This window comes from Piliocolobus tephrosceles, chromosome 14, assembly GCF_002776525.5.
Source record: "Piliocolobus tephrosceles isolate RC106 chromosome 14, ASM277652v3, whole genome shotgun sequence".
NCBI lineage: Eukaryota > Metazoa > Chordata > Mammalia > Primates > Cercopithecidae > Piliocolobus > Piliocolobus tephrosceles.
In genome coordinates this window covers 99,482,006-99,494,389 of record NC_045447.1, presented here as the reverse complement: position 1 = coordinate 99,494,389, position 12,384 = coordinate 99,482,006, and the positions used below count along the sequence as shown (strand labels likewise).

General features: G+C 36.5%; 1 protein-coding gene across 3 annotated transcripts in view; it reads left to right on the top strand.

Moving 5' to 3' along the window:
* Positions 1–12,384, top strand: part of AGTPBP1 (ATP/GTP binding protein 1) — a 196,008-nt gene that overhangs the window by 95,209 nt on the left and 88,415 nt on the right. For 2 of the 3 annotated variants that reach the window (XM_023229531.2, XM_023229533.2), the window contains 2 exons: positions 1,326–1,442; positions 11,031–11,743. In XM_023229531.2, the coding sequence (XP_023085299.2) occupies positions 1,326–1,442; positions 11,031–11,743 (830 nt within the window). The remainder of the gene's footprint in view (positions 1–1,325; positions 1,443–11,030; positions 11,744–12,384) is intronic. The other variant, XM_023229532.2, reaches the window with a different exon arrangement.

The following is a 12,384-nucleotide window of genomic DNA, read 5'->3' as shown; positions in this document are numbered from 1 at the left end:
ATATGATAATATTTAAATAAAATCAATATTATACATAGCAATGAGGAAAATCTTTTTTACTGGCTATGTAAATAATAGCTAAATTCCTTAATATGACATAATAAATACATAGTATGTTTTTTCTTTTAAACTAGTAGTTAATGTGTGTTAAGTATGGTCAGATACATGTATATAAAGTTTTTTGAGGATTGAAGTATAGTAAAATAAATTTGTAAATTAGGCTGAAAAATAAGTAGCTTACACTGGTAGTAAGTAAATACAAAATTAAAAGTAGTACCAATTGAAAATTAATAAATGGTATTATTATCTCTCTGTAGCCATAACAAAGATAATAATTAGTTTGTGTGAGGCCAGAGTCATTGAGGATCCTAGAAAATAGCTTGGGTAGTAGATAAGCTGACATTTGCCCTCTTATCATGGAATTCATTAGCTCTTCTCTGAAGAGCGTATAGAACACAATGATCCTGGATACATATCTTGTTTCTCTGAGGACATACTTTTCCTTTAAATCCACCTGCTTTTCTTCCTAGAGAGACATGGAAATCATTTCTGGCTCTTGCTCCACTCCTAACTTTTCCCCTCACTGAAAACAGAGTGAATGGTGATACCGAGCTTTTCTAAAGGAACGTTATTTCCCATGCGCTCTAAGAGTGTGTGGTCATCATTAATCTGTATTGGGGCAGTGTGTCATGCTGGCTGACAGTGTGGTGCCTCAGAATCACTCTTAACTGGTTTTTATCCTGGCTCCTGTCTTTGCAAGATGTGTAATTTTCAGCAAATGACTTAACTTCTCCATACCTCATTTTCCTCTTCAGTTAAATGGGGGTAATTTCATAATGTTCTTATGCAGAATAGATTAAATAATATATGTAAAATGCTTAGCATAGTGCTTCATTTATTTTCAGTGCTTAATAAATGTTAGCTGTTTTATTATCACCATCATCATATATATGTATGTTTTCCAATTTAGTCTTCTTAAGTGTTACTGCCCTTTAATATGAACAAAATGATGGCAGTAAGGGAGAACGAGGAGGACATACTGGAGTCTTGATCTTTGCACAAGTTTTCCTGTTTTGAGTAGCCCAAATATTCTGTTATATTAGAGTAACCACAACAAAAACAAAACAAAAGTACTCGACAATAACACAACAACCCCAAAGCAATAAGGAAATTTGAATTTAAGATAAAGTTAATGCAGCATTTATTCAGTAATTATTCTTTAATTACATGTAATTAATAACTTGGAACATTTCAAATCTAAAATGTATTCTGTAATTTTTAAAAATTTTGTTTTACCTGGTAACATACTCTTTTTATCATTTCAGAATGATGATATTGAAACAGATATTAATAAACTAAAACCCCAGCAAGAACCGGGACGAACAATAGAAGATCTAAAAATGTATGAACACCTTTTCCCTGAGCTTGTTGATGATTTTCAGGTATAAATATAGAAAATTCAGCATCTTAACTGATTTTAATAAAAAGTTATTTTTTCTCGCTTAGGTCGATAATCACTGTTTTTTATTCTCTTTCCATTTCTAAAAAGTGAAACGAGCATTGCTTTTCTGAGTGACATTGAATAATTATGTCAACATCCTGAGTTGCAGTTAAGCAATTGTAAAATGAGGGGAGATGGGCCGGGTGCGGTGCCTCACGCCTATAATCCCAGCACTTTGGGAGTTCAAGGTGGGTGGATCATGAAGTCAGGAAATCGAGACTGTCCTGGCCAACAGGATGAAACCCGTCTTTACTAAAATACAAAAAAAATTAGCCAGGCGTGGTGGCGCGTGCCTGTAGTCCCAGCTACTCGGGAGGCTAAGGCAGGGGAATAGCTTAAACCTGGGAGGTGGAGGTTGCAGTGAGCCGAGATTGTGCCACTGTACTCTAGCCTAGAGAAAGAGCAAGACTCTGTCTCCAAAAAAGTAAAAGAAAAAAAAAGGAAGGTGGACTATTACATTTTTTGTCACTTTAGTTTTTTTTCCATCACTTTAATGGACATAGTTTTTTTATTCAGCCTGGATTATAGGGCAAGTCAAGTTAATCGAATTGTTGGCATTTAACTGGCTTTTGTGATGATTCCTTGGATAAATCTATGAAATCACCCAGGATCTTAAAATGTCGAAGAGTTTGAACTAGATAATCTTAAAGATTCGTTTAGCCCTTCCTTTGTTCCCCAAATTTCGTACACTTAATTTCTAGTTGCTTAAAGAAAAATACTTTCTTGTGAGGTTATAGTTGTGAGGTTATAGATGAGAAATAAAAAAGAAATACTTGTTGCCGGGTGTGGTGGCTGATGCCTGTAAGCCCAGCACTTTGGGAGGCCAAGGTGGGTAGATGATTTGAGGTCAGGAGTTCGAGACCAGCCTGACCAATATGGCGAAACCTCGTTTCTACTAAAAATAAGAAAATTAGCTGGGCGTGATGACACGCACCTGTAGTTGCAGCTACTCGAATTCTGAGGCAGGAGAATCTCTTGAACCTGGGAGGTGGAGGTTGCAGTGAGTCAAGATTGCACCACTGCACTCCAGCAGCCTGGCGACAGAGTGAGACTTTCTCTAAAAAAAAAAAAAAAGAAGAAGAAGAAGAAACATTTATCACCTAGAGTTTACATTTCATGGTTCTAATCATTCAGGTTTCAGCTTGGGAACTTAGAAGCCTTAGATGCCGTAAAAGCTGCAACAACTATCCACCTTCTGCAGCCCTCCCTGCCACTCCCTGCTCTGGTATCTTGTTATTCCCCCTAGATTTGAGGTACCTGAGAAGGTACTTTGAAATCAGGGGTAATAGAAGCAAGGCAGGAATGAAGGAGAAGGTATTTGTCAAAAGAAAATAAAAAAAGAAGACAGGAAGAGGCATTTGCGAAAGAGTATAGGTTGATTCTCTTCCATTCAACCTACAGCAGTTATCCGTTAGCTCTTGTAACACATTTGTGCCTAGCTAAGCACCACTTGAAAATACCAGCAATAACAAATACTGCTAAATCAAGGCAGAAGAATACTGTGGAAAAGGTTGGAGGAGGAAATCGATTATTGTGTGAAGAAATCACCTAGTTCTTCTGTATATTCTACTTTTTCTGTACATATAAGAAATATATACAGTAGGCCCCTTTATCCGTGGGAGATAGGTTCCAAGACCCCCAGTGGATGCCTGAAACCAAACCCTTTATATACCATGTTTTTTCTGATCTGATAACAGATGGCTACTGAGCAACTAACAGGTTGGTAGCATAGATATTGTGGATACATTGGACAAAGGATGAGTCATGTCCTGGGTGGGATGGAGCATGATGGTGTGAGATTATATCATGCTACTCCTAATGGTGCACTCTTTAAAACTTACGAATTGTTTATTTCTGTACTTTTCCATTTAATACTTCAGACTGTGATTAACCTCCAGTAACTGAAACCATGGAAATCCAAACCTTGGTTAAGGGGGCACTACTCTCATGTGATTACACATTGTAGTTTTGATTTGGGAATAGAAAAAAGTAACCTGTTTATGGATATTAAGTCCAGGACTTTGATTCTCATTCTTTCACAAGTGAATTTTCTTTCTTTTAGACTGTGATGAATTGTTCTTGCTTTCTGTGTTTAGATTCCTTGTTTTCTTTTTTTTTTTTTTTTGAGACGGAGTCTTGCTCTGTTGCCCGGGCTGGAGTGCAGTGGCCGGATCTCAGCTTACTGCAAGCTCCGCCTCCCAGGTTTAGGCCATTCTCCTGCCTCAGCCTCCCGAGTAGCTGGGACTACAGGCGCCTGCCACCTCGTCCGGCTAGTTTTTTGTGAGACGGGATTTCACTGTATTAGCCAGGATGGTCTCTATCTCCTGACCTCGTGATCTGCCCGTCTCGGCCTCCCAAAGTGCTGGGATTACAGGCTTGAGCCACCGCGCCCGGCCAGATTCCTTGTTTTCTAATTATAGTTTGTCACCCAGAATAGGCTAACCTTAATGATTTCCTACATGGCACTTTATGAGCAGCCTGCCAACTTGTCCATTAGTTTGGTTTCTCCAGTGTCAGATTGTAAAGACAGGTCTGAGTGAAAGAGCTTGTCACTAAGTTACTCCTTTTTATTTTCTTTAAGCAAGAGATGGTACTTCAGATATTTCAAGTAGTACACATTTATTAATTTATTGTTTATTCTGCTGTAAAGTTTTATATAGAGTAGCTCTATTTCTGTAGCATATGTAATGGGAAATAGCATATTGTCTTTTATTGACATAATCAAAAAATTATTTCTAAGGTAATTGTGTTGCCACTTGATTATCTTTGTCATTTTTAAGTTTCAAAGGAATGCATTATTTGATACTTCAGGCTCTGTTTTTTAAGGTGTGTATTTGAATTTTAGGCAGCGATATGTAAGACATGCTTTCAAGGATTAAAAAGATTGGTTAGTTCCAGGTAGGATGTGTTTGAAAGAAATTTCTTCAGCTATCTTTGTATCCATTTCTTGTAGATCATAAGATAATAAACATAAACGAAGTTAATTTCAATTATGACTTTTTCCACTTTCATTTGTATATTATTTTCAGCATCAACCATTAATGCTTAAAATTACTTTATGCGTTTGTTTCAATCTTGAACACTGCCCACTTTGTTTCTAGATGTGTTAAGGCCACTATTCAGTGGCCAGATGAAAAATTACACGAAAAGTAAATTACGCGAAAAGTAATTACACGAAAAGTAATTTTCAGCCTTATTCTTTTCGTGTGTGTGCGTGCGCGTGCATGTGTATGCATGCATAGATAGGCTATGAATTTCCCTATAATTACTGTTTTTGCTGCATCTTATAAGCAGTAATTTTGATGTTTAATGTTTTTATTATCTTTACTCTGAATCTTATGGGGTTTTTTTGATTCGTTGGTTTTTTAAAAAAGATAATTTTTTAAATTGGCTTTCTAAAAAAGACAAAAAATTTTAAATCTTTTTAATTGATTTCTAGCATGTAGTTGTACAATAAGGACAAATTCTTTATAATCATAACCTTTTAAAATTTTTGAGGCTCGTTTTATGGCCTTGGGTATGATAAACTTTTGTTACTATTTCTTATGTGTTTGAAACTTATTCTGCACTTGTTAGTCACAGTTGTCTATTTGCCTATTAGGAGAAGGATTGTTAATTGTGTTGAGAAGTTAAGTTCTCTTTTATCCTTATGGATCTTTATTCTTATTCTGTTAATCACTGTAAAAAGTATTTAAAAAATTTCTCACAATGGAAAAATTTCTTACTGATTATGAGTATGTTTCTCTTTGCAGGTCTGTCGATTTTTTGTTATATATTTTTTGAGGGTTATTATTTATTGTATATACATGTAGATTGAATTTTCTTCCTTTTTTGAATTGGACTTTTTATCATTATGAAGTTACTGTCTTTACCTCTAAGATTCTAAGACAAAAAGCACTTTAAAAAATATTAATGTACTTATATTAACTTTTAACTTTTCAGTATCCTTCGATGTGTATTTTTTGAACAGCATGTAGTTGGATTTCAAAAATACCAAATCTGAGTTTTGTCATTTAACTGAAGCATTTAGATAATTTACATGTAATTATTTCTATATTGGGATTTATATTTATTAAATCTTATTTTTAATAGTTTTATCTCTTTATGTTTATCTCTTTTTCTTGCCTTCATTTGGATTATCTTTCTCTCACTCCACCTTTACCTATTACTAGTTTGAAAACTGTACAGTCGTTTTATTTTTTTATTTTAATCAACTTTTTTGAGGTATAATTTACATAAACTATATCCATTTAAAGTATTAGTTTGATTATTGACAAATAAGCAAAAATTCTAGTTACTGTAGATTTTCCAACATATTTGTCAAAGTGTAAAGTAAATCAGGACCTTTCTTTCCTCTTTCCCACAATGATAAATGGAAACTTCGAGTATTCTAACTACCGTGACTTCCCAAATCAACTTTTATATGTATATATTTATATACATATACCTTTTTTTACTAAACGTAAAAAGCAAGGCAGTAACGTCAGATAGGTTTTTTATGTATCTTCACTCTAGCTTTTAAAAAACCCACTTGTCGTTACTGCTTTGCTTTTTTTTTTTTGAGACGGAGTCTCACTCTGTCGCCCAGGCTGGAGTGCAGTGGCCGGATCTCAGCTCACTGCAAGCTCCGCCTCCCGGGTTTACGCCATTCTCCCACCTCAGCCTCCCGAGTAGCTGGGACTACAGGCGCCCGCCACCGCGCCCGGCTAGTTTTTTGTATTTTTGTAGTAGAGATGGGGTTTCACCGTGTTAGCCAGGATGGTCTCGATCTCCTGACCTCGTGATCCTCCCGTCTCGGCCTCCCAAAGTGCTGGGATTACAGGCGTGAGCCACTGCGCCCGGCCTTGCTTTGCTTTTTTTACTAAATGTAAAACGTTTAGTGTAGACTTACCGACATTTTTACCACTTTACCACTTAAAATTTTCATTACCTTTTGTGTCTCAGACCTTCTGTTGGGATCATGTCATTCAGTGGCGTGTACTTGATATGCACTTGTGCACGTGCTGTCTTGCCCTCTCTCCCTGAAAGTGTCTTTATTTTGTAAACATTCTTTATTTTGTAAACATTCCTAAAACATTCTTAAAATTAATCTCTTCCTCTGGCTACTTTTTAAAAATCAACTTTATTGAGTTATAATTTACATACAGTAAGTTTCACTTAAGTTCAGTGAGTTTTGACAAATTTATCCACCTATGTGACAATCACCCATTGAGACAGAATTATTTCTTGTCATTCCAGAAAGTCTCCTTGGGCCCCTTGAAGTCTCTTTCTCTCCTGTGCAGGTGACTGTTGATCTGCTGTCTGTCACTGTGACTAGTCTTGACTTTTAGAACTTCTTATAAATGGAATCATACAGCGTTTACTTTTTAGGGTCACGCTTCTTTTGCTGAGCATGTGTTTTTGAGGTTTATCCATGTGACAGTGGTTCTTTCTTTAATTGCTTGGCAGTATTTTATTGTGGAAATATACCACAATTTCTTTGTGGATGAGTGTCGGAATGTCTGAAGTTTTAGACTTCATTGGACTTTAATATGAGTAAAGTTGATAACATTTTGTGCACAAAATTGTTTGGGGTGGCTGGGTGTGGTGGTTCACGCCTGTAATCCCAGCACTTTGGGAGGCTGAAGCGGGTGGATCACCTGAGGTCAGGAGTTCAAGACCATTCTCGCCAACATGGTGAAACCCCGTCTCTACTGAAAAACCAAAAATTAGCTGGGCATGGTGGCAGGCACCTGTAATCCCAGCTACTTGGGAGACTGAGGCAGGAGAATCGCTTGAACCTGGGAGCTGGAGTGCATGCAGTGAGCTGAGATCGCGCCACTGCACTCCAGCCTAGGCAACAAGAGCGAAACTCTGTCTCAAAAACAAACAAACAAACAAAAAACTTTTTGGGGAGATATGCTTTCATTTCTCTTGGGTAAATACCTATCAGTGAAATTGATAGGTGGTATGTATGGTAAGTGTATGTTTTCATTTTATAAGAAACTATTTTTGGTGGCTTTTAACATACACTGTTTTTGCTTTAACGCTATAGTTTCCTAGTAATGTTGACTAAGTGCAGATTTTCTTTTTCAAAATCCTGTTTGGGATTTATTGTATTTGGATTCTGAGTTGTTTTCTGATAAGATTTGTAAAAACTGCATTCTGTACTTCAGGTACTGCATTTTGTTTTCGCCCTCTCTCTTTTGCAATTCGAATTGAATGTTTGAATGTAGACCTTTTTACTCCCTTCCATGTCTTTTAACCTCTTTTTTCTGTTTTCCTTTTCTTTGCCTCTCTATGCTGCCTTCAGGTTATTTCATTGGAACTATCTGCCAGTTTACTAATTCTGTTTTTGGCTTTGTCTCATCTGTCATTAGAAATATCTACTAGGGGCTGAGCGCAGTGGCTCAGGCCTATAATCCCAGCACTTTGGGAGGCTGAGGCGGGTGGATCACAAAGTCAGGAGATTGAGACCACGAGATCAGGAGATCGAGACTATGGCCAATATGATGAAACCCCATCTCTACTAAAAATACAGAAAGTAGCTGGGTGTGGTGGTGCGTGCCTGTAATCCTAGCTACTTGGGAGGCTAAGGCAGAGAAAATTGCTTGAACCAGGGAGTAGGAGGTTGCGGTGAGCCGAGATTGCGCCACTGCACTCCAGCCTGGAGACAGAGCGAGACTCCCTCTCCCAAAAAAAACACAAAATGCTTTTAATAAGTCTTTAATTCTTGTTTTCTATATTTTATTTCTTTGAACATACTAAATATGGTCATTTCTTAGTCTGAGATTCTTGTAGGTCTTTTTCAATATCTGATGTTTCTTTTGGTTCTTTTTCCTTCTACCTTGCTGAATTGTATGTTTAGGATTCTTTCCTCCTTTATAATTTTGCATGTGGAAACTGCAGAAGCTGTTGCTTTTGAGAGTCACCATTATAGATTGAATCCTCAAGCGCTTTTGGGCCACCAAGGTGATGTGAATTCAGGCTACGAATCCATGTGATTTGATGGCTGACTTTTAATACCAGTTTGTGAGTAGTGATACTTTGCACTGTCTTAGAGCTATGGTTTAAAATTTAAGACAGTTGGCTTTTCTTTTTATGTTTTTTTCCCCCCCTTTTGTGGTGGGAGTATTTCTAGGACCTATATATTGAAGATGTAGTTCTGGAGTTTAATCTTTTTGAGAGGAAAATTACCTTATGCCAGTTCAGGGTTTTTCTCCTGTCCTTCATCGTCTTTGAGATGGGAAAATCCGTACCCAAGGTCACCTGGTTTATCACATGTTTTCAAAGTGAAAGCTAGCTTCAGTCTTCAGCTTATCACATAGGGATCCCTTCTTCATTTGATACTTGGCCTTTATCCTTGCTTTCTTATCCACTTAATGACATACTTAAAATATTTTAATGTATGTAACAATTGTAAATAGTTCTGTGGGGTGGATACTTAGCCTACCACGTTTCCTACAAAATGTGTTTTTTAATGCAAACTTACCACCCCTTTAGCCCTTTTAATGCAGAACTACCTATTCCCTCCTTAGTGCTTCCACTGTCTTCTTGGCTTAGCTATTACGGGGGGTCCTGTGAATCATCTTTGAATCCTTGCTTTGTATACAGTGGACATTCAAGGAATAAATCACAATGGAAGATTCTTCATTTTGACTCCATGATGTATGTAAGGAAATTAACCCAAATTAAAAGATCAATTGCAAATCCAGAAAAATAATTTTCAAAAAATGGGTTAGCTGGAGGATTCATGTATGTATGTGTATACAAATTTTTTAACTTGAAAATTTATACCATAAAATAAGAAAACCCTGTATGCAGGAGCAAAAAAGTTACCTAAGAATTGCAGCTGATTAACAGATGTATAGAAAAGTGTTTGCTTCCTAGTAGTCAAAGAAATGCAAATTAAAATAGCAGCAAGATAATATTTCTTATCTATCACGTTAGAAAATGTTTTTTTAAAAGCTATAGTATTGAATGTTGTCAAAGAAGATAGCAGTTGAAAGAGATACTCTTATGTATAGTTACCGGGAATATACATTAATGCAAGTGTTTTTGGAGAGTTCAGTGTTCTGGTCAGTTTGCATTATTAAATTGATTATAATATCTGATTCTGCAGTTCTGTTTCAGTGCTTAGGAAATCATTATAAATAAAGCAAAAACTCTTTGCAAAAAGATTTTTATTGCAGTTTTGTATAATAGCCCAATTTTGGAAATGACTTAAATATACACCTTATTTATCTGTTTAAATCATCCAAAAAATAATGATCTGGCCCAAAATGTTGGCTGCTGTCATTCAGAAACCCTGCACTAGGATCTTATCTTTCAAAAATAATTCATGTCATGGCATCCTTCCCTGTCATGGCTTCCAATCTCATTCAGAGTAAAAACCCAAGTTCTTATAGTCTGTAAGGCTCTGCAGCGCTTGGCATTCATCGTGGCATTCATCTTGTCCGTTCTTTCCCAGCCATCCCATCCTTGCTGTTCTTTGAACACCTCAGGCATTCTTCCACTCTGGGAGCTATGTGCTGTAGTCCTCCCTGCCTGGAATGTGCCCCTTGTGTGGTGCCCTCACCTTCTTAAAGTCTTTGCTTCTATTTCATCTGCTCATGAGACTCCCTAACCAATGACATTTAGAGTTGCCACTTACCTCTGCTCTCTTGGTACTCCCAATCCACATTACTGCCCTCCTTTTTTTTTTTTTTTTGAGACAGAATCTCACTTTGTCACTCAGGCTGGAGTACAGTGACATGGTCTCGGCTCACTGCAACCTCCACCTCCTGGGTTCAAGCGATTCTCATACCGCAGCCTCCTGAGTAGCTGGGATTACAGATGTCCACCACCATGCCCGGCTAATTTTTGTGTTTTTAGTAGAGACGGGATATCACCATGTTGGCTAGGCTGGTCTTGAACTCCCGATCTCAGGTGATCCGCCTGCGTCAGCCTCCCAAAGTGCTAGGATTACAGGTGTGAGCCACCGGGCCCGGCCTTGCCCTCCCTCTCCCTTTTTTTAATTTTCTGTAGTGCTTTACCCTTCTAACGTTCTACATATAAATATATATATTGTATTTATTACTTGTTGTATTGACAGTCCTCTCTTCTACCCCTATACAGATGTAAGCTACAAAAGGGAAGGGTTGTTTTTTAAGTGTCTTAAGTGCTTGAAACAAGGCTTGGCACAAAATAGACACTTCATGAATATTGCACAAAACAGACACTGTAATGTTATCAAATTAATGAATAACAATTTAGTTGTTGTCCCTAATAGGATTTTGGAGTCTTTATGTTTTTCTACTTAGAATTCTAAGGTTTCCCACATTTCTGTGACATGTAGGCATTATTTTTATAATAGAAAAAGTAAAGTAGGTGTTATGAATTTGTTATGGTTAAAAATTTTGTCTTTTTAGTGAAATGAAAACAAACCCTGTTTTATCTATCTTTAAAATTTTCAAAAATTTCTGAAACAATATACAACATGAATGTATTAGTTTTGTTAATACGTTTTAATATTTACAGTTAAAAGATTAAACATTTTTTATTTTCAAAGGCCTATGATTTAATCTCCAAAGAACCAAAGCCTTTGGTATTTGAGGGAAAAGTACGTGGTCCTATTGTTGTTCCTACGGCAGGCGAGGAAACATCTGGGAATTCTGGCAATTTAAGAAAAGTTGTAATGAAGGAGAACATATCTTCTAAAGAAGATGAAGGTGAAAAGAAGCTTACCTTTATGGGTCTAGCAAAAGAAGATACTAAAGATAATGATAGAACATTACAACAGCAGCCAGGTGATCAAAATAGAACTATTTCATCAGTCCATGGTTTAAACAATGATATTGTAAAGGCCTTGGACCGAATTACATTGCAGAATATTCCTTCTCAAACAGCCCCAGGTTTTACTGCAGAAGTGAAGAAGGACTGCAGTCTTCCTCTTACTGTCCTTACATGTGCTAAAGCGTGTCCACACATGGCTACTTGCGGAAATGTTCTGTTTGAGGGAAGAACAGTTCAGCTAGGGAAGCTTTGCTGCACTGGAGTTGAAACTGAAGATGATGAAGATACGGAGTCAAATTCATCAATAGAACAAGCATCGGCTGAAGTACCTGATGGACCAACACTCCATGACCCAGATCTCTATATTGAGATTGTGAAAAATACAAAATCTGTCCCGGAATATTCAGAGGTGGCTTATCCCGATTATTTTGGTCACGTTCCGCCTCCATTCAAAGAGCCTATTTTAGAAAGGCCTTACGGTGTACAGAGGTGAGTTGCATATTTTCCCCTCTTCTAAATAAGGCTATTGTCAAGATATGAGGCAGTCTTAAAAAAATTACTTCAGGCATTTAGGAAGATAATTACTGTGAGCTATAGGTTATTGTATTTTTAAATTCTGCTTTGGAAATTTTGCATTGTTTTGAAATTGTCCTTGTTGGTTTACTTTATTTCTTGAGTTTATTACTTATTCAGATGAAGCCAGAATGATAAACCTGACCGTTGGATAGTTTAGAAATTTTCTATTAATACTGAATCTCAAAATATATAACAGATTATTTAATAATCTTTGAATAAATATTAACCTTAGCAATATTTGTTAACTTAGTAACTTTTTATTTGAACTTGATTTAAGTATATGATTTAAAATAGGCTGTACATCACAATAGGGTAACTACAATCAACAGTAATTTATTGTGCGTTTAAAAAATAAAAGAGTATAATTGAAAGAAAGGATAAATGCTTGAAGTGAGGGATACCCCTTTTACCCTGATGTGATTATTATGCATTGTATGCCTGCATCAAAATATCTCATTTACCCCATAAATATATATATATGTACCTACTGTGTACTAACAAAAATTAAAAATTGAAAAAATAAAAATAGACTATAAATGAAGCAATATAGACAG